The sequence below is a fragment of the Neovison vison genome, chromosome 8, assembly GCF_020171115.1.
Source record: "Neovison vison isolate M4711 chromosome 8, ASM_NN_V1, whole genome shotgun sequence".
NCBI classification, from domain to species: Eukaryota; Metazoa; Chordata; class Mammalia; order Carnivora; family Mustelidae; genus Neogale; species Neogale vison.
This window is the reverse complement of record NC_058098.1, coordinates 561,380-587,919: the sequence shown is the minus strand read 5'-3', so window position 1 is coordinate 587,919 and position 26,540 is coordinate 561,380. Positions and strand designations below refer to the sequence as shown.

Sequence of the window (26,540 nt, the reverse complement as noted above, 5' to 3'; positions counted from 1 at the left end):
AAACGTCTTTCTGTGCTTGTCCAGATCCACAGGAGCCACACCAAGAGGGACCCTACTGCCCGCTTCCCACCAATGCTCTCTCCGGGCCGTCTGCGGAGCAGTGATGCCGCCTGGACCCCCTCATGTCCCCTCTGCCCCTGGAGAGGGCTGTGCCCCTCGTTAACATCCCCGTGACAGCTTTGCCTCCCAACACTTCTTGCCGGTGGCTCCTGGACCCACGACAAAGCTGCCAGCAGGAGCCTCCAAGCTCAGGGAGCGGACCTGCCCAGGGCAGGCACCCACTGCCCCACAGCCGAGGCACAGGCGTGGATGGCGACTGGGGACAGGGGTCTCCACGGAGGGCCCTACCCCTCCCCACACACCTCCCTGAGAATGAGCCCTTGGTATGGGGGGTTGGTCTCCTCCTGATAGGAGTGGGGAGCCCTCAGAGCCTCTTCAGCAAGGACCCCTAGAAAGGGCTGTGGAGCCCAAGGTGACGGATGACACAAGCAGGCCCCTCGGCCCTACTGCGGAAGGTGCCCCACTTCCGCGAAGCCCCCACAGGCCTTCCCCCTCCCCCAGGCCTCCTCCCCAGCTGCCCCAGGGGAGGGGGACGCCTCTGCTTCTCCTCGTCCTGCCTGCAGCTCCCAACCAGGCAGGGAGCCCGAATCAAGCCTGGCTCTGACCGTGTCCGGGCAGGCGGCTCAACTTCCCCACGTGAAAAGGGCGGGGGGGGGCCCTTCCGCTCCAGCACGGCGGCCCTGCATTCCCACCCGGGGATACCCTGGCGGGTGGGGCCCGAGCCGCCGGCTCGCGAGTGCGGCCAGGGGGCGAGATACACCGGACCACGTTTGTAGGCGAGGAAACGTACCCAGTCCGCTGGCCGTGGCCTCCCGTCTAGGGCGCCACACCCCTGCACTCCCAGAACGCTGCTGGGGGGAGTGTGAGGAAGTCTGTCTGGTGCCGACGAGCAACAGTTCTGGCCTGAGGGACAGAGGATGGGCTTCGGGGCCTTGACCACTCCGAGCAGGCGGCGGCAGGGCACAGCCCCACACGAGCGTGGCCCCTCCACAGGCTTCCATCACAAGACTCAGACACGTTATGAAAAATGTTTTTACTGTAAATCAAAGTACCAAGCAGATACTTGCAAAACAACATACAAAGTAGAACCCGGATGCTTCCCCTCCCCAGGCTGCCCCTGAGCCGGCACCTGGCACCCCAAGAAAAACCCAATCCAGTCCCGCTCCCCAGAAGCCGCCTGTGGTCCCGCCCTGAGGCGCCCGGAAAGGGGGGAGCAGCAGGGACAGAGCCCCAGGAACCCTCCCCCCGCTCAGGGCCCCTCCAGGCACAGGTGTCTGCCCCCAGCCGGGGCGGAAGTGGGGAGGGGCTGCCCTTATTGTTACTTCGGAAGCTGTGGCTTCTGCTTCTATGGCCCTGAGGCACACCTCCCTCCCACACCCCTGCGGTCTGAGGGCAGGGCAGCGGCTTCAAAGGGGGCCGCGACAAACGGCCAAGACCATCCGCATGGTTTCTCCTACGGTCTGAGCTGGTGCAGACAGACAGGCCAGGCCAGGCGGGGCCCACCCGGGGGGTTGCAGGCCCAACAGCATCGGGACTCGGTGAGGTTGAGGACACACGCCAGCAAGTAAACGTCATGCTGAAACCGGCTGACCCGTGACAACGGCAAACAAGTACGCAACAGAAAGCAAACAGAAAAAGACCACCTCAGTGGCTTGACTTGGGGGGCGAGGCCCGCTCCGGTAGGTTTGGGGCACCTGAGGGATGGAAGGACACACAGAGCTCAGTTCCCTTCAAAGCACAGTGGGGCGGCAGCTTGTCCTCGGAGCCCCCGCCCCCTCCCCAGAAGGGTGTTCAGCAGGCAACGAACCGGCAGGTCTAAGGGGACCTGCCTCTCAAGGGCTCAGACGGGCCTTGGGGCCCTGCCGGCGACGGCCCCAGCCCTTCAGGGGACCCTTGCCTACTCTCCCTCCTGTGTACAAAATCACACCTCCCGATGGCCCACACATGGCCATCACACATGGGGGTGAGCATCCCAGCCCCCACCAGGACTCCTGGGGCAGGCGCAGATGAAGGCCCCAGGCAGCAGCGTCAGCCAGCACGTGCATCTCCACCTCCAGGCAGGGGCGGGGGGGGGGGGGCGTGCTAAGGCTGTCATGGTCACAGGAGTCGCAAGCCCCAGGGGTTGGGGTGGGGGGGCAGAGCACCCTTGGCCCAGGCCATCATCCCCAGTTCCTGTCTGGTTCTGTCCACACCCCCAGCTCCTGGGGCCGAAGCCCCAGGGCCACACACAGTCACACTCCCCAGGCGGCCTGCAGGTGCCCCGCGCTCACGGCTGGAGCAGCGGGAACCACCAGCACACACAGCCCCCGTGGGCCGTCCCAACAGCTGCTTCTGGAAAGCACGCTGGAACCCAGAGCGAATTCAGGGAGCCCGGCACTCAGCATTGCCTCTTCCTAGAAGCCTACAGAACGATTCACTCAAAAACACCCCCTGTGCTTGTGCAACAGCCCCGGGGGGGCCCCTCGAGCCCCTGCCGGGTGGAGGGAGGTGGGCAGATGGCAAACCCTGCTGCTGGGGCTCCACGGCCCCCTGCTCAGGCGGGTGCCAGGGGGGTTCCCTCCAACCCTCCCGGGTGCCCAGGAACCGCAGCCCAGCACCGAGGCCTGTTCGGAGACAGGAGGACAGGGTGCCGGGCCACACTAAACCTACAGAAAACTGTGGGAAGAAGCCAAATCCATAGGATCCGTGGGTTTCCATACTTGGGGACGGTTCCCAAGACATGTGTTAGTGACACCCCCTCCCCCAGCCGGCTCAGGCCCCCGAGAGGCCCCTTGCACCACGGGGTCTGTGCCCGCTCCCCGGCTCTGCCTCCTCGTCTCTCTACCTGGCTCCTGATCAGGCCCAACGTGTAGACAGTGTCAATAAGCAACAGATGGAAAAATGTATTTCCTAAGAAAGAAGGGGGAGGAGGTCCGAGAGCGAGGCCGGCCGCACAGGTCTGTCGTCCGCGATCCCTTTTCCTCCTCTTCTGTTTCGGTGTTTCCTCTCTTTGGTTCAGCCCCACGTCACCCGCGGGGCGCCGGGGCCGCGCTCCTGCCCGGCCACGGCCTGAGGAGAGGCGGCCGGCCCTGTGCCCCCGAGGGGCCTCGCCTTCCACCAGCGTCTACTTGTGCTCGGGGCCCTCCGCCATGGCAGCCACCTCGATGGTGGCCGTATGTTCCTCGGGCCCCGAGGCGGCCACGGCGCTCTCAACGGCCCCCGTGGGCACGGTCACGATGGTGCTGCCCCCGGGTGACACCTGGGCCACGTTCTGCAGGGCAGGGCCCAGGCCCGGCAAGGTGAGCAGCTGCAGGGGGCTCACCACCTTGACCACGGTGCTGCCATCCTGCATGGCGGCCGTGCTCAAGACCGTGAGGCTCGATGCGTCCGGGTGGATCTCCACCGCGCCGGGGAAGGCGGCGCCCGACGAGGCCAGCACTGTGTACCCCCCAAGCAGCGGTGAGGCGGGGGAGCTGGCGGGAGCGGCCTGGGGGGGCGCCTTGCCCAGCACAGGGGAGGGCAGCGCAGACACCACTTTGCCGAGCGGCACGCCGGTCAGCTGGGACACGGGCACGCCAGGGCTGAGGGCGATCTGGGCAGACTGACTGAGCACCTGCGAGGCGACGGCCGCCGGCCCGGATGTGGCCCGAGCCAGCCGGGGCCGCTTCGTGGGGGGCGGCAGGGACACGGGGGTCAGCGTCATGAGCACGTTACTGAGGTGCTGAGACTTGTGCTTGAGCTCCTTGGCCCGGCGGCGGTGCTCGTCACACTGCTGCTCCAGGGCTGCGGGAGACGACGGCGGTCAGCACGGGGCGGGGCAGCGGTCAGCACGGGGGGGGGGGGCAGCGGTCAGCACAGGGAGCCGGGGGGGGGGGGTAGCGGTCACCACAGGGACTGGGGCGAGGCAGAGGTCATTGTGGGGACCCGGGGGGGGGAGCAGAGGTCTCCGCAGGGATGGGGGCAAAGGTCACTGAGGGGACCGAAGGAGGCAGAGTTCACCGCAGGGGCCAGGGCTTAGATGTGGGGACGGAGGCAGGGGGCAGAGCATCACTGCGGGAATGAGGGGGACGAGGAGGGAGGACAGCATCGCTGTAGGAACAGGGTGACGGGGGGAGCTGCCAAGTACCAGTGCGGACCCGAGGAGGGGACATCAGAGCACACCCCCCCGACACAGGGCCCGTGCTGACAGGGCACTGATGCTCTGTCCCTGTGCCACCCTGTCTCCCACAGGGATACTGTGTGAGGGCCTGTGGGGACCACCCCTCCGAGGAAGCAGAAATGCCATCTGAAAGGTGGCCTCCACGCAGCCAAGCGAGAGGACAGACCTTCCCCATTCCCACTTTCCACCCTCCCAACCTCCGCGGGCAAGTGCGGTGCCGACACGCTGACATGCAAGGGAGGGAGAAGCCACACACGCAGGCGCCGGCTGCACACGCCCAGCGCGTCCAGATGCCGAGGGGCGCCCGGGGAGAAAAGGAGGTCGTGGGAGCCACGCGGGCTCCTGGTCTCCCACTCCTCTCCGGCACACAGCGGCCGGGGCGGTGCCACACGCAGGCCCCATGTCACGGCTTCCTGCTTCCCTGTGTGACAGTGCTGAGCCCCCCTGGCCCTCCCCGAGTCCAGACTCTGCCCCCAGGGCGCCCTCGGAGCAGCTGTCCCACGGGGCTGCGAGCAGGGACGGCCGTGTGGGTGGCAGCCCCCGGGGCAGGCCCCGGCCCAACGCACCTGCCAGGTCGCGGGCGTACTGCTCCCGCGAGCGGTCCATCTGGCACTTGTGACTCGCCAGCACCTTCTTCACCAGGTCCAGCAGCCCGAAGTTCTGCACGATGTTGTTGAGGAGCACGGCATCTTAAAGGGGCGAGCACATACTGAGAACGGGCTCCCCCAGCAGAGAAGCTCCCCTGGACACCCGGCCAGAGCCCGGGAGGCATGTGGCCCCTGCGCGGCCCTCTCTGCCACCCGCTGCTCAGCCACGGCAGAGCTGGGTCCTGCGCCTACGACTCGGCTTCATCCCAGGGGTGCGGCAGGGCGGGACAGAGCACCCTAGCACCCCTACCCCTGCCCAGAGCAGGAGGGAGCCTGGTGGGTGGTGCCCACCGATGCCAGAAAGACGCTGAGCCCCTCACCTCGGAGCTGTAGGGGGGGGTCCTGGACCCGCTGCTGCAGGCCTTTCATGGTCTCCATCAGCTCCTGGTGGAACTCCTGTATGACCTCGTCCAGCAGACCCGCGTCCTTGAGCCCTCGCCAGAAGGAGAAGGTGTCGTCTGTGGGGGACGCTCAGTGAGCAGGAAGAACCCACAGAGCAGGCGCGGCGGGCTTCTTGCCACAGGCAGGGGCAGAGGGCTGCCAGGGGCCCAGGGTCCCGCGCACACAGGTCCAGACGGAGGCCCGGGCACAGCTCCCCGCTCTGCACGGGCATTTCGTCCAGGAGGGGCCACCCAGCACATCCCCCGCCCCCCCGGCCCCAAGGAGCCCACTCAGAAGAACCTGTACCTCCAATGGCCGTGGTCCAGTCACCGGGATCCTCACAGGTCTCTATGGTGATGGTAGCAGGGGACCCGTTCACTACGACCAGACACGGCCACCGTGAGCCCCGACAGCCGGAGAGTGACCCTCCCGACCCACCGTGCGCACTCGAGCTCTGAACCTCGCCTCTGCACCAGCTTCCGCAAGGCCCACAAACTCGGGTGCCCGGGCAGCCAGAGGATGTGCTTGCTTCTGCGGCGCGTCTGCTCTTAGACTGAATCACAGACGTCTTCAGACACACACACAGAGAACTGCGTCTCCGTGACCCCACTGCCAGCTCAACAACCCCAACGTCACGCTCTTCTCGCGGCATTTACAAGCTCCCCAGTGCGTGGTGGATGCGGACGGCCATCGGGCCAGGCTCCCTCAGCGAGGAAGGAGGCGGCCGCGCCGGAGCGGAGGCCGGGCCGCCTCTGTGGCCGCAGGTGGAGCGGGACGGGGCAAGCCGGCCGGGGCGGAGGCTCAGAGCCGCACCTACCGTCAGCCGTGGCGGGGGTGAGCGGAATGTACTCGGCAGAGGTGGGGCTGCTCAGGGACACACGGGCACCCGAAAGGTCGATCTTGGTGCTGCGGCAGGTGTTGGAGCAGACCTTGTCGTGCTGGTAGAAGTCCAGCTCCCCAGAGTCCATGATCTTCCTGTGGCAAACGGGACCCGAGACAGAGAACACATCCAGGCACCGGTGGGCACAGCTGGTGCCCGGGGTGCTTTGCTCCCCTCCGAACACCCCACTCTAGTGTCCTCAGGTCCTGCCGACAAGGGAGGGGCTGGCCTGGGGGCAGGTCCCAGGACAGGCAGTGGCTGCAGAACGGCTACCACCGGGCGGGAGGTGGGCGCCACGGAGGCTGCAGACGGGCCTCTCCGACGACCCCAGCCGGCGCTCTGTGCCAGTGAGGGCCGGGAAACAGACTTCCTGCCGGCAGCGTCAGCAGGACGTCTGTGAGGACCGGGACCCAGTGGCCGGCGCCCAGGAGAGGCGAAGGTCCTGGCAGCCGGTCATCCCGGAGACACTAGTCCCAGTCACGCACGCCTCCGGGACATTCTGCCGCCGGCTGGCCCTGGGGAGCAGGCCCACGGCTACCAGGAGTGCTGAGGACGCCCCCCCTCATCACACACTGACTGTGAGGCCGAGGGAGACAGAAAACCGTCCCGGAGCAGCTGGGCCCTCTGTGCGCAGGGGAAGAGCCAGACGGTGCTGGCTTCTCGCGCTGCACCCCATTCTCTGCTCTCGCAGAAGGGCACGGGACATCCTCCGCCCGCCGGGGACAGGCTTCCCAGGGAGGCCCTTCACTAAGGCCCCTCTGGAGGGCCCGGGTTTATGTCTGGACGTGTCAACTCAGCCCCTCCACCCGTTGCCTCCATGTTGCAGGTCTCTGCACAGCGTGCCTGCGCCAGCCCTGGGGCACACTGCAGACCCACGGTGCCCCTCCCCCACAGCGCTTGTCCAAGGAAACAGCCTGTGGCCTTCTCACAGCTAGGCCACCAAGACCCCTTCCAGAAAGCGGGGGGCCCACCTCATCGGTGGGGCCGAGAGAGGAGCCCCGAGCCCTGCATGAGGGAGCACAGGGCCGACCGCAGGATGCCAAGCAGCAGGCACGCTCCAGGAGCGCAGGTTTAACAGGCCGGCTGGGGCGTCCGCCCGTGCCACCCCACACCCACACCCACACCCCCTGTGCTTCACAGGGACAGTGTCACCAAGGCCCACAACGCTCCCCTGGCAGCAAACCCACACCCAAGGACAGCACAGAGCTGCTTTTCCCGGGAATAAGCACATGGAGGACAAAGGAGAGACCCCCTTCAGCAGCAAAGTGACCCAGTCCCGCCACAGACGGCAGCCCTCTGCACTGGCGCGCGGGGGCGCCGCGGAGCGAGCCCTGGATGCCAGACAGAGGTGCCCCTGCCTCATCGGAGCGGGGTGAGGTCTCACCACCAAAGCAGGAACGTGAAAACGTGAAGATCAGCATCGATGTCCTCCATCTCCTCAGAAGGGGCATCATCACCACTTGTTTCACAGGTGATGGGAAAAGGGGCAGAAGGCCATCGGGGACAGGTCGCACACACAGGGAAGCCAGCAGAGCGGACACTGGCCTTCATGCCGGCCTGAGAACCGGCCCACGCAAGTGAGTGGCAGGCCCTTTGGGACGCTGGCACAGCCATCCGAGAGACTGAGGCACCAACCCCGATCAACCCTCCTCCGGGATCTGATGTCTGCGAAGGAGCTGGGAGCCAGCCAGACCTTCCTACAAATTCCCGATTAATCTCAAAGGGAAAAGGAGGTCTGTGAGGAGCAAGGGGACGCCGCGCTGAGAGCACACCACCACCGACAGCCAGAGACGGGGCGCCGACCCAGCACCCACAGGCAGCACGACGGAGAGCGTCAGGGACCGGGACGAGACCCTCTGCAAAGCCCCCCGCCTGAGAGAAGGCCCAGGAGATGGAGGTGCGGCCACTGGACACAGGCGTGGTCTGGACGGGACCGTCACCAGGCGCACAGGCCATGCCAGAAAGGGACAGGTGGCCAGACGGACACGTACTGCAGGTTCAAGACCTGAGCTCATGCACTCCGGGGTTCGGCGGCTGCAGCGGGAGGCGCGGGAGCACTCTCTCCAACACGGGGATGCACAGGGAGGCCGAGCAAGGGCCTCCAAGGCCAGCCCATGTGACGGGGCCACGGCCAGCAGGGCTGTGAGCGGGAGCCGTCCCGAGCACCGTCGGCACTTTTGTCTAGGATGGGCCTCATCTTAGAAACTCAAAAGCAAACGGAAGGATGCCCCGCGCGGCCCCCACCTCAGCATGATCCCGGCGGGCGCCGGCCGCGCGCCAACACCCACCTAAGCATGATTCCGTTCATGCGGATGGCCCTCTTCCAGTCCTTCAGGGTGGACTTGCCGGCCAGGTGCACAAACTCCTTCGGGCTGATCACGTGCTCGTCATACTGTGGAGGGAAGCAGAGCGGGACGGCCCCTGTGACTCCCCTGGGACTCCCCTCTCTTGCCTGACCGCTGGCCAGAGCCCAGCCAGTGAGAGGGTGTGGGGCAGCCAACAGCTGCGGACCGGCTCTTGGTCCGACATCTCGGGCCCGATCAGCAGCATCGTCAAGGAGGGAAAAGAGTAATTCACGTAACACAAGCCATGGCCGCTGTGCCCCAGGGCTGGCTTCCGGCTGCCTGCAGTCTGTGGCCTGCACTGCCCCCAAACCCAGGGAGGGAGCCCAGAGACAGAGATGGTGCCCCGAGCCAGGGGGAGCGGAGGCGACCTCACTGCTGTGAAAGGCAGGCTCTCGCTCCCTCCAGATACGACTCAACAAACCCACTGCCGCATGACTTACTCCGCTAGTAACACACACACACGACGTCACAACAACACGAGACAGCGTGCAGGCTGAGCGGTGACTCAACCCCTTCACCCCACCCTGCCGACACCCCTCACAGCACACGTCTCGGGCACCAATGCACACTTGTCTGTCTCAGTGTCAGGGCTGGGGGCCGGTTTCCCCCAGTGTTGGAGCTCAAATGGCCCGAGAAGCTAAAATATCCTCTTCAGTTGTGTTAAACAAGTAATTACTGGAACTGAACAATCAAAATGAAACTATTTCCTTAGGAAACAAGCAGGCAGGAGAGAGAGGTGCCTCCCCTGGGCCCCCGCCGGCTGGGCTCAGGTCCAGCTGGGGTCCTCCAGCACAACCTGCCAGGGAGCCCAGAGCGCCAGGTCCTCAGCTCTCCGGCAGACCCAGTCACTGCCCGTGCGAGCAGCTGATGGGAGTCCTTTCCCTGACGCCCCGAGCACCCACACACGCTCTCACGGAGTCCGGGAAGCCTCTCGACCCCTCGTCTAGCTGGCCAGGGAAACGGGCTGTGAGCCCAGGCCGCCGAGTCAGAGCACCTATCTGACCGCTGCCACCCCCCCCGCCCCCACTCCACCGGACAGGACACTGTCTCTGCCCCTCTCCAAGGCATGACATCCTCTCCCCCACCCCTGTAATGCCGTCGGGGCCGCGGTCCCTCCACCCCAGCTACACGCAAGGGATCCATCCCTCCCGCGCGTCCCGCTTCACTGCACTGTCCTGTCTACACACGCTGCCTCCCCTCCCTTCCTGCCGCTGTCTGGGCTGACCACCACTCATCGAGTTCCAGAGTTTTCTTAGTAGTTGCACGCCCCACTCCCTTCTCAGGCTGGGTGCTGCGCCTACCTGGGCTGTCGGGAGTCCGGGGCTACGTGACCCCACAGCCGGGGGCCACATTTCACCTGGCTACGAGTCTTCCTAAGACGTGTTGTCAGAGCCGTGGGCTCACCCCCACGTTTCCACTTCCTGGACACCTGCACACCTCCTGGACCTAAAAACTCCCATCCGGGGGCAACTGGGTGGCTCACTGGGTTAAGCCTCTGCCTTTGGCTCAGGTCATGATCTCAGGGTCCTGGGATCGAGCCCCGCGTCAGGCTCTCTGCTCGGCGGGGAGCCTGCTTCCTCCTCTCTCTCTGCCTGCCTCTCTGCCTACTTGTGATCTCTCTCGCTCCATCAAATAAATAAATAAGATCTTTAAAAAAAACAACAAAAAACTCCCATCTGGAATCACTTTCCTTCTGCCTGAAACATACTTCTTCCCAAATGCCCTTCAGGGAGGACTTGCTCGTCGCCAATGCAGTTTTGTCTGAAATGTCCGCACGCCCCCTAGATTGGAAAGGGGCTTTACTGCGTGCAGCCCTCTCTCCCAGCCCAGGACCCCATCCTTCACCCTCTGGCTGCTACAGCACTTTCCAGAACCCCGCCACCGGCGGGACCCCTGTTCCTGAGGCCCTGTCTGCTCTTAGCCCCGCGAGGCCCTCTCGGCCTCTCGCTGTGCGGTTCCGTTATGACACCGTCTGCAGTAAACCTGCTTCTGTTTCTCACCCTTAATTTGCTATTATTTTGAACTTGCAGAATGAGTGGAAGACTAGCACAAAGAATCGGCCTGTGCCCGTCCCAGGCTGCCCAGCTGCTTGCCCGGGCCCTTCTCCCTGCTTCCCTGCCGACTGCTCCGCACGAGAGGACTCAGGCCCTGTCCTCCGCCCCCACGGTCCGTTCCCTGAGGGCAAGGCTCTGCCACACAAGCACCACTCTCCAGAGCAGGAATCGGCCCTGACGTGTGCTGTCGCTCAAGAGGCGACAGGCAGCGCTGCTCAGTGGCCCAGTATCAGCTTCCCTGGCAACCTGACTCCAAGGCAGGACCCAGCCCAGACAGCGCAGCCCACCTGCTCCCTGAACAGTCCACCCTCGACTCCCTGACCCTGACACTTCTGAAGCGCGCAAGCGAATGTCTTATTGACTGTCCCTCGCATCTTCTCGGGACAAGAGTCAGGCTGTGCCCTTCTGGCAGGAATGCCACGGATTTCCCACCCATGTGATCAGGCACCCACGACGGAGGCCTGTCCTGATGTCCGTGTCATCACCTGGTGAGGGGCCACCTGCCTGGCTCCCCCTCCAGAGTGCTTCCCCTCTCCATGAGCACCACGCAGGACAGGCACAGAGCCCGCTCCCAAGCAGCTCTCAGCAGCCAGCCCTGGAGTCCAGGCCCCTCACCCCTGCACGTCTGCTGGCTGGCATTCCAACATGGAGCTTTACTTCTTGATGCGAACGCCACGGACCGCACAGCAGTACACACAGCCCCGTGTCCTCTGACTTCACTTGAGTCGTAACCCAGACTCCGGGCGATGGCCGCAGTGTCAAACTGCCCCGGACGGAGCCGGCCCTTCGAGCTGCCTCCCACGGCTGTTTGACATGAGGCCGGTCCCTCTCCTCATTCGGTCTGGGATTTTCTGGGCGTCCTGAACCGTGCACGGTGATCTTCTACACATTACGAACATCCTCGGATCCTTCTCTCCTTCCAGAGCTCAGCTGACGGATCTGCCTTTCTCGAGCCTCTCTCCGCTCTTCGTTCCTGCGGGCTGTGTTCTCGACAACTTTACGCCTACCTTCCAATTCACAAACTATCTCCTCGACTGGGTCGGATCTGCTCTAAAACCCATCCCTTAAGAGTTCTACTTTATTTTTTATTTTTATTTATTTATTTAGTTATTTTTTAAAGATTTTATTTATTTATTTGACAGAGAGAGACCACAAGTAGGCAGAGAGGCAGGCAGAGAGAGAGAGGAGGAAGCAGGCTCCCTGCTGAGCAGAGCCCGATGCGGGGCTCGATCCCAGGACCCTGGGATCATGACCTGAGCCGAAGGCAGCGGCTTAACCCACTGAGCCACCCAGGCGCCCCTGGGATCCCATTCTTAGTGGTCTGCCCTGAAGCTGAGGGGCCAGACCTCTACAGGTAAGAGCATTCCAGGCGGTAACCCCTGACCTCAAGCACACTCAGGAAGCCCTGGGCTGCACCTTCTGGCCTCCAGCCCTGCAAGGCTGAGCAAGCCGGGGGCAGGCAAAGGCTCTGCAGGCTACAGGTGGTGCCTGGTCTCCCCCACAGCCCACCTTTACTCGGACCCTCAGCTTGACTATTTCAACCATTTTTGCCGGCTTGCGGAGGCTTCCAGAAAATGCTTTAGGAAAGTATCTTCACCAGCATTTTTGGCTACTTTCAGCACAGAGTGAGTCTGGGTACTTAAGCTACCTTGGCAGAAAAGAGAGCATCTCTCCCATCCACCTGACTCATGGCTACTCAGAGTCTTTCCAAAGCACACCCCTCATTCAATCCACCACAACAAGCAGCTCCCAGCTTGCTGACTGTGGCTGCCCCCAGCACGATCAGGGCTACTCCCCCAGCCCCTCCCCCGGCCGCGCTCCAGAAACAAGGAACTGGTACCTCCTGAACCTTCCCTGGGCCTCAGCAACAACCCCGTCCGTCCCGGAAGGCCCACCCCTTCCTCCTCTCTGCTCCCAAGCACATGCGACCCCCGCGTCCGCACCCCGTCCCCCCCGCCGCGGGCCTCCAGGTTGCCGTGCCACGAGGGCCCCCTCCCCCGCAGCGGGCACACATGTCCGGGCTGTGCCCGAGCTGGAGCCTCACCTGAACACACTTGACGTTGATACCCGGGCACACAAACTTCCTCCAGATCAGGTTGGCTCTGCTGTCTCCGCAGGTGATGGGGTACACGATTTCAGCCTCCAGACTCTCCTCCTCTTCAGCCACCTTCACTTCTCACAAGGTGTGGGGACAGGAAAGGGTAAAAACAAAACCAGTTACAACCTTTCCAAGATACTTTCTGCAAAAGCGCAAACAAACAGCCACCAACCAGAAACCGGAAACCAAGACCCAAGAAGGACTAAGACAGGGCGGGGACGCTGCTCGTCAGCCCCAGGTTAGAGGCTCAGGTAAAGCCCCAAAGATCAATTTTAGGAGAGTGGAACTACCATAATCCACATTAAACAGGGCTTCAACGGAAGAACCACGCTTTACTTGAAAGGATTCTAGAGAAGCTTGCTCTTACTACCGTGAGGGGTCCTGAGGCCGTTAGCCACAGGCACTCCCTGATGGTCTAACCACCAACAGAGCGAGGCTGAGCTGCGCCTGCAGACTCCAGCCAGGGCCCCCCCGGGAGGACCCTGGGGCTCGAGCCCATGGGCGGCCTCTCCTTGCCTAGAAGACCATCCTGCAGGGGTACGGAGTGGGCAGGCGGGATCCCTACCTAACACGGCCTCCTTGAGCTGCGAGGAAGCCGTGAACGCAGCCGCTGCGGCCGCTGCAGCGTTCTCTGTCTCCATGCTGTCCTCTGCCAGCTCGCCCCTGGGAGGGAGGGAGGGAGGGAAGGAGACGTCAGCTCACACAGCAGGCCGGGCGCACCCGAGTGCCAGTGCGCCCCCTCTCCCGAGGCAGCCCACGGTCCCAGCAGTGGCTGCGCAGGTCAGGGACCTTGCGGGGACAGTCACTGCACTGTTGCTCCCAGCAGACGTTCCCCTGAGTGGCTCCAGTGCCCACGGCCCCTGACACGTGCGGCCAGCAGGACCCGTCTATGCCAACAGTGACACCTACATGGGGACTTGAAATCTCCTCTTTCCTCTCTTTAAGATATGACTTATTATTAGAGAGAGAGAGAGAGAGAGAGAGAGAGAAAGGGAACACACATACAAGCATGGCGGAGGGGCAGAGGGAGAAGCAGGCTCCCCACTGAGCAGGGAGCCCGATGTGGGGCTCAGTCCCAGGACCCGGAGATCATGACCTGAGCCGAAGGCAGACACTTCACCGACTGAGCCCCCCCAGGCACCCCCTCCTTCTTTCTTTAATAAATTCATTTTTAATTCTGGGGCACCTGGGTGGCTCAGTCAGTGAAGCCTCTGACTCGATTTCAGCTCAGGTCATGATCTCAGGATGGGGAGATCGAGCCCCGTGTCAGGCTCGGCACAGAGCGTGCAGCCTGCATGGGATTCTCTCCTTCCCTCTGTCCCTCTCCCCATCCTGCTCACTTGCTTGTGTGTGCTCTAAAACTTAAAAAATTTTTAAAAAATATATAAAATTTCTTATTTCTATTATAATGACCTCATGTTTCTGATAAAACTATCAGAAAATATAAAATGATAGAAAGTGGAAAAAAATCACCCATGGCCTAACCTCCCATCAAAATAAATTACGTATATAAGTTACATGTAAACGTAAAAACTGAACCAGAAAAATGTTAAAAGGAAGGAAAGAGAAAAAAAATGTAATGGTTTCAAAGTGGTGAAAAGTTTTCTTAAATAAAACAAAACGTAGGGCCCCGGGCAGCTCAGTCAATTAATGCTCTACTCTTGGTTTCGGCGCAGGTCGTGATCTCGGGGTCATGCGATCAAGCCCGGTGTCGGGTCCAGGCTCACCAGGGAGCCTACTTGAAGACCCCTCTCCCCCTCCCTCAGCCCCTCTCCCCCACTGGCCTGTGCATGTGGGCGGCACTCTCTCTCAAAAAATAACACAAAACCCAGAAATAAAAGAGATGATAAATTTCCCTTAAAAAAATAAAAATAAAAACAAGGCTCGCCGCTCCTCGCCGCTTGAGAGACAGCCGCATCTTCTGAGGCAGAGCCTGTCCTGTCCCCGAGACACGACCGTGAAGGTCGGAGTCAACGCATGTGGCGGTACGGGATGCCTAGTCACCAGCACTGATTGTGGCTCCGGCAAAGTGAATACCGTCGCCAGCAGTGACCCTCCGTTGACCTCGACCACATGGTCTCTGTGCTCTCCACTCCCAGCAGATTCCGCGCACAGGAAGGGCCGAATGGGAAACCTGTCGTCAGTGGAAGGTCTGCCTCCCTCCTCCAGGAGCGAGAGCCCACCGACACCGGATGGGCTGATGCCAGTGCTGAGTCTGTTATGCAGTCCACGGGCGTCTCCCCCACCACGGAGAAAGCTCAGGCTTGCCTGACGGTGGGGCCAAGAAGGTCATCATCTCTGACCCCCCACCCCGCGTTTGGGACGGGCACGAACCGTGAGAAATACAACGGCTCCCTCAAGGCCGCCAGCGAAGTCTCCTGCACCACCAAACACGTGCCCCTCTACTCAAGGTCACACGCGACACGACTTGAGCACCACGGAGGGCCTCGTGGCCGCAGCGCGTGCCGTCACTGCCCCTCTGGGAAGCCGCGGCGTGACGGCCGAGCAGCGGCCCAGAACGTCATCCCTGCTTTTTCCGGCACCAGCAAGGCTGTAGCCAAGGTCATCCCTGAGCTGGCTGAATGTGAAGCTCACCGGCACGGCCTCCCGCGTCCCCACCGCCAACGTGTCCGCCGTGGATCGGACCAGCCGCCCGCAGAAAGCTGCCAAACACGATGACGTCAAGAAGGTGGTGAGGCAGGCACGGGAGAGTCCCCTCGAGGGCACCCTGGGCTCCACGGAGGACCAGCTTGTCTCCTGCGACTCAGGACGCAGACAGGGACGTCTGCTCTCCCACCGCCAATGCCACCGCCAATGCCAGGGCCGGCACTGCTCTCCGTGACCACTGCTCCTGGTCTGACAGTCGGTCTGACCGCAGCTACCGAGTAGCGGACGTGATGGTCCACATGGCCTCCGAGGAGTAGAAGCCCCTGACCACCAGCGCCAGCAAGAGGAAGAGAGAGGCCCTCCGCTCTGGGGAGTCCTTGCCCCACTCAGCCTCCTGGGCACGGAGACTCTCCCGACCTCCGAACCGTTCCTAACCCAGACTCCCGGAGGAAGGGGAGGCCTTGGGGAGCCCGACCCGTCATGTACCATCCATAAAGTGTACCGTACCCAGAAAAAAACGAAGAAAATGATAAAATAAAAGTAAGAATACCCACATGGGGGGGACCCATGAACAATTACTTGAAGAAAGAAAACTGGGGGAAAGGTGTGCGGCACAAGGAAGGCAGCGCATTCCTAACGTGCCCTAAGGAGCCCGGGGATCGACAGGACGGCCCTGAGAACAGACCAAAACCAGGGGCAGAAATGCCAGACGGCCCGCACCACTCTGACCGGACGCACACTCGGAGGGACGAACCCCACAGATGACGCATCCCCACCCGGGAAAGCCCCGTGGGGGAAGCAGGTCTGAGGCCTGGACGGGAGGCCGCAGCTGTACCCCCTCCTGGCCACCGAGGGCCACGCAGGCTCATCTCTGTGGGAAGAGGTTTGGTCACCCACAAAGCGGTCAGGAACGGCTCACGGGCAGCCGTCCACTCAGCCGCAAACCATCCCCGCACGGCCCCTCTCGCGGTCCCGGCCCGCACCCAGGGCCTGGCCGGGCCTCTCAGAGCAGGCCTGAGGCTCTTCGCACCCCAATCCTCCAATCCCTCCTTTCTCCAGCAGGGTCAGACCCTCTGCCCCGCGCCCTCCTTCCCTCCTGCACATCGGACGCCACCTGCTCCCTGGAGAGCCGGAACGGACGCGGAGCTCGGTGCGGCCGAGAGCGACACACCTCCACTGGGGCCTCCCCTGCTCGCTGACGGCCGCTCCTGGGGCCCCCCGCCCCACGGACAGTGCCAGGCAAGGCCCACTCTCCCTGTCTCCGAGGCCTTAGTCCACCTCCAGCCGGGTCCGAAGTGAGAGCTCCAAGAAACGCAAACTTGGAGTCTGGTCTTCGGGCCCCACTGGGAGTGATGCCTCCGTGAAGAAGAATCGGGGAGAGCGTCCGGCTCCAGAGAGATGCGCAGGCGCGAAGGGCAAGCGTCTTTCCAGAGCCCTGGGAAAGTGGAAAGGCCGATGACAAAACAGGGAACGCGCCCCCACACAGGAGAACCAGGCCGACCCTAGGGACCGTGAGTCAGGAGTGGGACACAGGGAGGCACCAACCCAAGACAGCCACAGCCACGGCCCCACCAAGGGGTGTGTGCACATATGCAGCCAGCCCTCCCTGGGACCACCCTGGGGAAACCCAGCTGCGACCCCACTGCGACCAAAGGGTCATCCAGGAAGGCAGACACAGGAGAGGACAGACCGCCCGTGCCTGCGTGCCGGCCCAGCGCACACCCAGCATGGGAACAAATGCCTCGCTGCTTTCAGCAGAAATCAATTGGCATTTGTTCAAACTGCATTTGAAAAATGTCCACTTCACTTAAAGCAAGCGCTGGTAGGAGCTGTTGGCTACCTACAAAACGCTTTCTTCTGCCCAGCCTTGGCCACGTGTGCCCATCACCATGGCAAAGCCACGATGGGAGGCAGGCTCAGCGGACTTTCTCAAATGAGGAACCTCCCAAGCTCTCCCCCAAACTCCCAGCCAGAAGAGAAATCAGCACCCTGGGGCACCTGGGTGGCTCAGTGGGTTAAAGCCTCTGCCTTCGGCTCAGGTCATGATCCCAGGGTCCTGGGATCGAGTCCCGCATCGGACTCTCTGCTCAGCGGGGACCCTGCTTCCTCCTCTCTCTCTGCCTGCCTCTCTGCCTACTTGTGACCTCTGTCTGTCAAATAAATTTTTAAAAAAGAAAGGAAGAAAGAAATCAGCACCCACAAAGCAGGGAACTGGCTTTTTTTACCACACCCTTTTTTTAAGCAAACCGCAAGAGCGACTCTCAGCTTCCAACTAGTGGAGTAGTAGCTAAAACTTCTCACAGAACAAGAAGAGAAGTAACTTTAGGCTCTTTAAGATAAAGCTGCCTCCGCTGAAGGCGTGGGGCTCTCCTTCCAGGGAGACGGCACGGGGAGCCTCTCCGTCCCTCTGTCAGCAGCCGGCCATGCTTTGCTGCCCTGGCTCCCGGCTACGGGATGCGGCTCCCGTGCCTGCTGCTGGAACCCTCCACCATGAAGCCGCCAGGAAGCAGCCCTAAGCAAAGAGCTTCAGCCACTCCAGCTGGTGAGAACACACCAGGTCACCCGGCTGCGCCCAGCAGCACAGGCCTACGCTAGAACCACGGGCCTGGCCGGCCAGCCTGGCCCCATCAAGCACCAAACTCACAGCGTAGTAGCCCCCGAGCCTGGGGCCGCCGTGCGGCAAATTCAACGAAGACGCCGTCCCACAAGTGGGCTGCTGTCACAAAACCCTGGGAGAAAGCAGTTAAGCAGAAAGAGATGGTAAGCGGGGGTAGGCCGAAGACAGGCGTGGCTGCAGCAGTCTTGGAAAAAGAACAGCGCACCATGCTGCGGAGGAAAACCTGGGGAAATGTGAGCCACAGTCACAAAGAGGAAAAGCCCCGAGGGACTGGCGTGCGGAGCTCCTAAGGGAACCCTCGGGGAGAGCAGAAAGTGACCGCTTCCTGGAGTGCAGACAATGGTGTGAAAAAGGGGAGACAATCATCTTGCGGATGCCGAATTTAACGGAACACAGGGGTTCAGCTGCTTCACATCTCCAACTTCGCACCTGGCACAAGATTTCAAAGTAAGAAATGGCCTCAGGATAAAGACCAAGTCAAGGACCGGCTAGAGGGCCCTCTGTTCAAACTGCAGGTTTTCGGGCCAGGCCTAGCCAAAGGGCTCCTGAGAATCGTCGGGCACCGTCCACGGCAGCCAGCCTCCCAAAGCAAGAGAGGGGCCCACCTCAAGGAACCCACGATGAACGCAGAGTAGAAGAGTTGAAAACATGTCCGTGTGGAAAAGTGGAGATCACGGAGTACCAGGACACCAAACCAGAACAAAAAGCAGCCCTTACAGTGGGATCCATCTCCTCTGTGGGACTGCAAGGGAGCGTGTGGCGGTTCTGGGGGGCAGGAACCGCCGCTCTCTCTGTGCGCACGGCACTGAACAACAGAAAGGCTTAGAGAAGACAGACGCGGGCGCCTGCACCTGTGAACAGGGCGCCTGCGAGGGCTCCAGAGTGCCGGCGGCCGCCCTCTCTGGGTGGCAGGAACACAAGCTGCTTTAATTTGTGCTCATCGGTATTTTCTCAGTTTCTGCCACGTATTTTGTAATAATAAATCGTTACTTCCGGGCACCTGAGTGGCTCAGTTGGTTAAGCAACTGCCTTCAGCTCAGGTCATGATCCTCGAGTCCTGGGATCGAGTCCCGCATCGGGCTCCCTGCTCCACGGGGCGTCTGCTTCTCCCACTGACCTTCCCCTGGTTCACCCTCTCTCTCACTGTCTCTCTCTCAAAAAAACAAAATGTTTTAAAATAATAATAATAATAAATTGTCACTTTCAATTTTTAAGAGCCCGTTGTAAACTCCCCGGTCACATGGCAAGTACAGGTGATAAGAGACACCCCACACCCAGAGGCTTGGGCATCGATCGGCTGCCTCTGGAAGCAAGGGTGAGGGACAACCAGGGGAGGACACGGCTGAGGCCGGGAAAGCTGACACTGTGCCAGCCTCTCCTGGGAGGAGAAAGGGGCCTCCCCCGCCCCCAAGTATGGGGCAGGCCCTGCCCTGAGAGGGGAGGAGAGGGGCACGGAGAGAATCCAAGCGTCCTGGACAATGGGACTCCTCCCGCCCCCAGCCCAGCCCCCTGAACACTGAGAGCAGACAGTCGCCCTCCAGGAGAGGGTGGAAGCATGAACTGGGCTCAACTGTGTTCCCCCAAATTCGTCTGGTGAGGCCCCAACCCCAACAGGACTCCCCAGTGTGGAGAGAAGGCCTTCAGGAGGCAATTCAGGTTAAATGAGGTCATCAGAACTGTGACCTTATGAGAAGGACGAGAGGGAGGGAGGGACCTCTCTGCCCACCAGGTGAGGGCACGGTGAGGCTGGTCCCAGACTTCCTGGCCGCCGGCTCCGCGAGCAGGTCAGTGTCTCTGCCGTCAGCCGTCCCATCTGGGGTACTCTGGTGCGGCACACGCTGTCGGGGGGGGTCCCACAGCCCGAGGACATGCTTACACTGGCCGCTCCAAATCTTGTCAGCCCACGGCTGTGGCCACAGCACCGGGTGCCACTCAGAGGACGCCTGTGTGGGGCTGGACACACCCAAGAGTCCCTCCCCGCCCTGCATGGAGGGGGCCACGGCGAGGCCGGTGTGATCAGGACCAGAGCAGACCGGCCAGAACGGCTGTTGGGGGTGCTCCTCACAGCGGCCAGGGTGCCATCGGAGTGCCAGCTCTTGAGCCAGGAGTTAGTCCCAGTCTGTCCCAAACCCGGAGGGGGGCTCGGGCGCTGCCCGCTGGCGGGGATGGGAGGCGCTGGTGTCGTCCCCTGGGAACCCAGGGACTCGGCAGGAGCCGCGCCCTCCTCCGTCCTGCGGGTCCTGCGGGCGCCGCGGGGGCGGGACAGCAGGCTGCAGAGGCAGCAAAGCAGGAAGCGTCTCCAGGCCCGCGGAGGGGCGCAGCAGCGGCAAAGGACCCGTGCGGAGGAATGAAAACCCAAGCGACCCCCAGACCAGCAGTGCAGACCGGAGCTGAGCTCGGGGCTGGTCCAGTGCCTCCGGCTCAGAAGTTCTATCAGACGGGAAAAGGCAAAAGCTCACCCCAGCTGCAGGGATGTGCAGAGGTCAGCGTGAATGTGCCACACACAGCAAAGACAAGAGCGGCAGGAAGATTGCCCCCCGCCTAAATCCCTGTAGACAGGAGGCACGAGGGGACCCCAGCGCCCTGCCCAGGGTGACCTGCTTCTTTATGTCAGCCATTCTGCCCCTACGCGGTGGCAGTTCCTTCAGGTCCCATGTGGACTTTTTTGCCACCCAATATTCTTTTTATTTTTTATTTTTTAAAATTTTTGGAGAGCGGGGGTGGGGAGGGGGGAGACTCTCCACACCCAGTGTGAGCCCGACGCGGGGCTTGACCTCCCCACCCTGAGATCATGACCTGAGCTGAAGTCAGGAGTTGAACCCTCACCTGGCAGAGCCCCCCAGGCAGCCTTGCCGACTGACGGTCTACGTGCACATTTATTACAAGAGACGAGGGAGAAACAGCTCCCAGCTTCACTTTGAAAAAACAGTCCTCGACTGCTCCTACTGTCCATCCCACCGAAAGAGAAATCACCACGTGTCTGCAGAAACGAAGACCACAGGACCGTGCTGACGGGGAGAAGACACACAGCACGCGCCTTCTCTCTGCTCCCTGGCCGATGTGACGTTTCTATTGCTCCTTCACACTCTCTACAGACACGGACACTCGAGTCCAGTTTAGAACATTCAGGGAAAATGGGCGCCTGGGGGGGGCTGAGTCAGTTAAGCCTCTGCCTCCGTCTCAGGTCATGATCCTGGAGTCCGCGGATGGAGCCCCGCATCGGGCTCCCTGCTCCATGGCCATCTGCTTCTCCCTCTGCCCCTCCCCCTGCTCATGCACTTTTTCTCAAATAAATAATCTTAAAAACAAAACAAACAAACAAAAAAGGACCACTCAAGGAAAAGAAACTCCTGATGCCCCCCCAGTCCTTACGCGATGCCAGGACCTCCACCAGAGCCCGAGCGGCCCTCCCAGGACGGAGGCCCCGTCTCACCCGTGGGGAGCCAGGTTGGTCGTCACCAGCACAGTCTTCACCTCCTCCACGCTGCTCCCGTCCACTGCGCTGTCCGGCGTTGTGACCACCACCACCTCCTCCATGTGGACACTCACATCCGGGGTTGCCATGGCTCAGCTGAAGACGACACTGGAACCAGGACCGTCACTCCGCCAGGGTCCCAAGCCCTACAGGAAATCACAAGGCAGGGCACAGGGTCTCAAGTGGTCTCAGGCTGTGCACAACAGAGCTCCGAGCACCTGTGCCTGGAAGACCCAGCCTTCAGTCCAAGCCCGCTGCTTTTTGAAAACAATGACAAGAGAAGGACTATTCCAGCGCTGGTTCTGGTGAACTTGAAATAATCACAGTCCCCCCCATCTTTGCCTTTGTAAGAGCTAAAACCCCTGAACAGAACACATGGGGCTGCTGCACAGGGGCCTGAAAACTCAGTGGTCACACAGCAGGGGACAGGACAGGAGACCAGGATCCACACGGACTCCTCTGCTGGTAGGTCCCCTGGTCTCGCTTTCAGGAAGCCTGCGTTCCAGAACTGTGCACAGTAAGCATCTGGAGACAAGTCCAGGCTCTGGTTTGCAGAAATGGAAGGGAAACCCACACATGACAAAAGAGGGAGAAATGCCCTGCTTTTATTATTACTTCTTCTTCTTTTTTTTTTTTTTTTTAACTGGCTCTGCCTTCTAGCAAACCCTGGTCCCTGCTAAAACCCTGTGATGGTAGTGGCCCAGCTGTCCCCAAAAACTGAGGGACTAGAGGCATATAGTGGGACTGAGGGTCCCACTGCTTTCCATGCTAACACTCGCCCAAGGGAGACCCAGTGCAGGGGTGTCACGGCACAGAGGACACACCAACGTCACAGAGGACGGGGACCCTGGGCCCAGAGAGTATGTGGGAGACTGTGCAGAGGAAGGAGGTATGGAAGGGGTGCCTGGGTCACCCCACAACCATCTGTGTGGGGGTCTGACCCTAAATGGCAAACCAAAGGTTTGGAGAACTAACCCTACAGGACAGATTCAAAGAGTACCGTGGCGGCTCTAGAGACAGAGCTGATGTCAGGACCGTGCCCACAGGAGGGGCCCAAAGCTTCAGGCTGAACCTAACCAGGCTGCCTTCCCGCTCCAACAGAAATGTCTACATTCTGAGATTTAAACAAGACCCAGAGCCTCACAACACGATACTCAAAGCATCCAGAAGACAATCCCAAATCCTTAGACATAAAAAGCAGGAAAGTCTGGCTAGTTCTCAAGAGAAAAAATTATCAAGAAAAGCTCACTCTGAAATGAATCGTCAGAGACCTTAAAGCAGCTGGTGTACCAGGCTTCAGGGAGGTAGCCAGACACTCTTGAAACAAGTGGAGAGATAAAATGTCTCAACACAGAGACAAGACTTTTAGCCAAACGAAGACCTGAGAATTAAACAGAAAAAGTTACAGCGCGCCTGGCGTGCCTGGGCAGCTCAGCGGGTTAAGCCTCTGCCTTTGGCTCAGGTCGTGATCTCAGGGTCCCGGGGTCGAGCCCTGCATCGGGCTCTCTGCTCGGGAGGGAGCCTGCTTCCCCCTCTCTCTCTGCCTACATGTGATCTCTGTCTCTGTCAAATAAATAAATACAATCTTAAATAAAGAAAAAGAAAAGGCTGTAACAGAAATAAACTCTCCGGACCGGCTCCCTATCTGAATGGCGATGGGAGAAGCTGGCGGTACAGTAAGGAATGAACGCAGGTCAGCACAAATTATCCAGCCGAACAGCAGAAAAACGGGGCAAAACCAAAATGAACAGAGCTTGGGGAATGTAGAAGAATGTAAAAATTGGACATTGCATCACTTGAGTCCCGGGAGCAAAGAAGTGTGAAGCTGAAAACATTTTTTTTTAAGAAATCATAGCTGACCACTTCCCAAATTTACTGAAAAGTTAAAACTTACAGACCCCATAAGTGCAGCAAACCTTAGACAGAACAACCCTGAAAAACCCCATGCCCAGATCATGACCAAACCGCTGAAAACCAAAGACAAAAGGAAAAGCATTTTGAAAGCAGCCAGCCAAATGGAACTAAGCACGGGCTGGAGGACCACCTCCACAGGGCCCAGAGCCATGGCCAGACAGCGGCGGGCCAGAGGGCAGGGACAGCGGGGACGTGCTGAAGGGGAAGAGCTGCCTGCCCAGCATTCTACAAGACTGAACAGCCCCTACAGGAATAAAGTCGGAACAAAGACATTTTCAGGTGAAGGAAAAGTCAAAGGACCGGTCACAGGGAGGCCTGCTTCAAAGGGGTATTACTGTGACCGAACGGAGACTGCAGACCTGTGACTTCAGGGACGAACCAAGAGCAGCCACTTTGGGGAGTATCTGTGTAAATGCACACGAAACCGTTTTCCTCTTACGTCTTTACACAACCGCCTGCAAGCAGCAGACCTAGCCCGTCTGGTAGTTTCCAAGGCGGACAGACCAGCCACATCCGCCCGGAGCCGGGCCGCCGCGGGGTTGGGGGGGCCGGTGCGGGGTGGGGGGGCGGTGCGGGGTGGGGGGAGCTGCGGCCTCTTCCCTGCCCCACCCCAACTGCGGAGTGCTGTTCTGAGCCCACTGGGAAGGACCGAGTCCGTCCAAGTCTCCACACGATGGAGGATCACTCAGGGACAAAAATAAGAGGGCTCTAAAGACTGAAAAAGACACGTAGGAACCTTAACCACAGCTTGCTAAGTGAGCGCCAGCCGTCTGCGAGGCCGACCGTGGTCGCCAGAGGCCAGAGGGGAACGGCGTGAAGAGGCGGGCACAGGGGGCTTTAGGACCGTGGCAGGACACTGCAGGCTGCTGCAACAGAGGCTATTTGACACCATACATTTGTCAAAACCCCACAGAACGTAAACCACAGCCGTATGGTTGCTGTGACATGTGTAGGCTCGTCCTCGGTCAGATGCGCACCGTCGTGGCAGGGAGATGCTGATGGCGGGAGACCACGTCCTGGGCCACACGGTCCTGGGGCAGGACCTCCAGGGATCTGACAGCGGTCTTCAGCCGCCTTTAACCAGACAAGCTGCAACAACGAATTCACGGACACACACAGATTTCCTGCCCGTTTCTAAAATATAGCTTTTGTGTTCTAGGTCTAAGCTTTGAAACCAAACCCTTTAAACCAACATGCATAAAAGTCTGCTTCAAAATGGCACTTAAGGGGCCCCCGGCCGGCTCCGCCAGTGGAGCACACAACTCTCGATCTTAGGATTTTGAGTTTGAGCCCCACAGAGAGTATGGAAATCAGTTAAAAAATAAACTCTTAAATAAGTAAAATTGTGCTTGAAAGAACACTGAGCTTTGGTGCTGACTTCTCCGGGTTTGGCGCCTCACCAGGAGGGGACCTGTACTTCCAGGGGGTGCGCCCCCCGCAACAGCGCCGCGTCACACTGCAACCAGACGCGGCCCAAGCAGGGAGCCCCCCCACCAGCGGCTGTAGTCCCCCCATGTTTCACAGCTTTGCAGAGCCCAAATCTGAGTTCCCGCCTCTACGCTGCCAACTGTGCTAAGTTTCACACCCGGAAGCTGCCGCGCAGAATACAGTTAGGTCCCCGCACGAGGACGCACAGAACATGCCCCACAGCAAGCATTCCTCGTTCCCCTGCCGCCAGAACCGCACTCCCCAGCGGGCCAGGGCGATCTCCGTGGCCCCCGGCTTGGGGCCGAGGGACACAGAAGCCCTGGGCCCCACCCAGAGCTTGCGTTTCTGACCAGTGTGAATCAAGCCCCAAGAAATTTTAATGTAAATATTGGTATTTTTAAAGTATCATTCTTGAGCACAGATGTGGAAAACAGGGCAACGATGCTGGTGTGTGGGCAGCTGGATTCAGACCTGGCTCTCCAAGCCTCCTGCAAGGTCGCGCAGGTCTCCTTCGATACCAACGCGGCTGAGAACTCAGCTGTCGCCGCCCGCAGGGCCCACGAGCACCACTTCTTGGATCCTCTCAGGATTTCAGAACTTTTTAATCAGTTGCCAACTTTGTCAAAGTTCACAGGATTCCCATAAAAAACGTCCAGATTCCCAGCTTCTCCTGCCGCCCGAGGCGACCCACCAGTCCTTCCTGCGTCCCGGGGCAGTCTGGGCCGCGGCTGCCCCCCCGGCACGTGGTCCGCGGCCTCCGTGCTCAGCCGGGCCCGAAACGGGCCGTGGCGCCGAGCCTCGGGTCTGAAGGCGGTTTCCGGGCTCGGCCTCACGCCAACACGTCCCGCGGGGGTTCGCGTCCCCGAGTCCCTCGCCCTCCCAGGGGCCCCCGCCCACTCTGCCCGGGGGCACGGACGCCGCGGCGGCTCGCTCGCAGGCCTCAAGGGCAAGCGCCGCCCCACGCGGCCCGCCCGCCGGGAGGAGCCGGCCCCGGCGTCCCCAGGCGAGCTCCGCGCTCCCGTGGGCGGCGGCGCCATGGAAACCGCCGCAGGCGCGCAGGAGGGCCCGGGAGCACATGGCCGTGGCCGACGGACCGGCGCCTGGGGACAGCGTGCTCGGGGGACGGGCCGCACGCGGGGCAGACGCTAACGCACTCCGCTCGGACGAGGGCTCCGGGCACGGCCCGGGGAGCGCGCAGCCCCGCGCGGCACCTCTGCTGCCGGCGCCCGGCACCCGCCCTGCAGGGGCCGGAGGTGCAGGCCCTCGGGCTCCACGCAGCGGCCCCAAGAGCCGAGGGCGGAGCGGCCGAGCGGAAGGACGGCCGGCGCGGGCCCCGCCGCACACTCGCCCACGCGTGCACGGGAAGCGGCGGCGGCGGCTCTGCTTCCGACCGAGCAGCCGACCCACGTCGCTAGCCGGCCGGGCCGGGGCCGCGCCTACGCAGTCCTGCCCCTGCGGCGGCCTCCGCAGGCCCCCCGAAGAGGGCCTGCCCGGGGCTCCCACGGGCGGGGGGACGGGCCGCGTGGACGGGGCTCCCACGGGCGGCGGCAGAGCGGGGGCGTGCACACGGTCGCCACGCGGCCGCGGTCCGCGCCTGGCCCGAGGGCCATCCCCGCCGCCCCCAGCCGCGCGCCCTCCGCCGCCTTCCGGCAAGATGGAGGCGGGCGCCGCCGCCGACGCCGCCTGACGCGGGCCCGTGACGCCCGTGACGCCCGTGACGCCCGCCGCGCGCCGCCGCCCCTCCCCCGCTCCCCTCCCCCCGCCGTAACGTCCTGACGCTCCGCAGGGACCCCTGACTGGACGGCGGCGCGCGGCGGAGCGAGAGGCCTCGCCACGGGGGGGCCGCGGGCGCTTACCTGGGCCGCGGCCGGGCCTGCGCGGGCGCCGGCGGGCGGG

General features: G+C 61.7%; 1 protein-coding gene across 6 annotated transcripts; it reads right to left on the bottom strand.

The window, feature by feature from the left end:
- Nucleotides 1-1,078: 1,078 nt before the first annotated feature.
- On the bottom strand, nt 1,079-26,540 carry GMEB2 (glucocorticoid modulatory element binding protein 2). 6 transcript variants are annotated; one of them, XM_044262656.1, is made up of 10 exons: nt 26,501-26,540; nt 21,261-21,448; nt 13,169-13,266; nt 12,550-12,677; nt 8,395-8,498; nt 6,044-6,201; nt 5,533-5,604; nt 5,166-5,303; nt 4,765-4,887; nt 1,079-3,822 (listed from the first exon to the last, which is right to left on the bottom strand). In XM_044262656.1, the coding sequence occupies exons 2-10, from the start codon at nt 21,389-21,391 to the stop codon at nt 3,164-3,166; spliced, it is 1,611 nt and encodes a 536-aa protein (XP_044118591.1). In that variant the 5' UTR covers nt 21,392-21,448; nt 26,501-26,540; the 3' UTR covers nt 1,079-3,163. The 6 variants fall into 6 exon arrangements, with proteins under 6 accessions (XP_044118591.1, XP_044118589.1, XP_044118590.1 ...); XM_044262654.1 differs by lacking the exon at nt 26,501-26,540 and adding an exon at nt 25,116-25,856; XM_044262655.1 differs by lacking the exon at nt 26,501-26,540 and adding an exon at nt 22,552-22,772.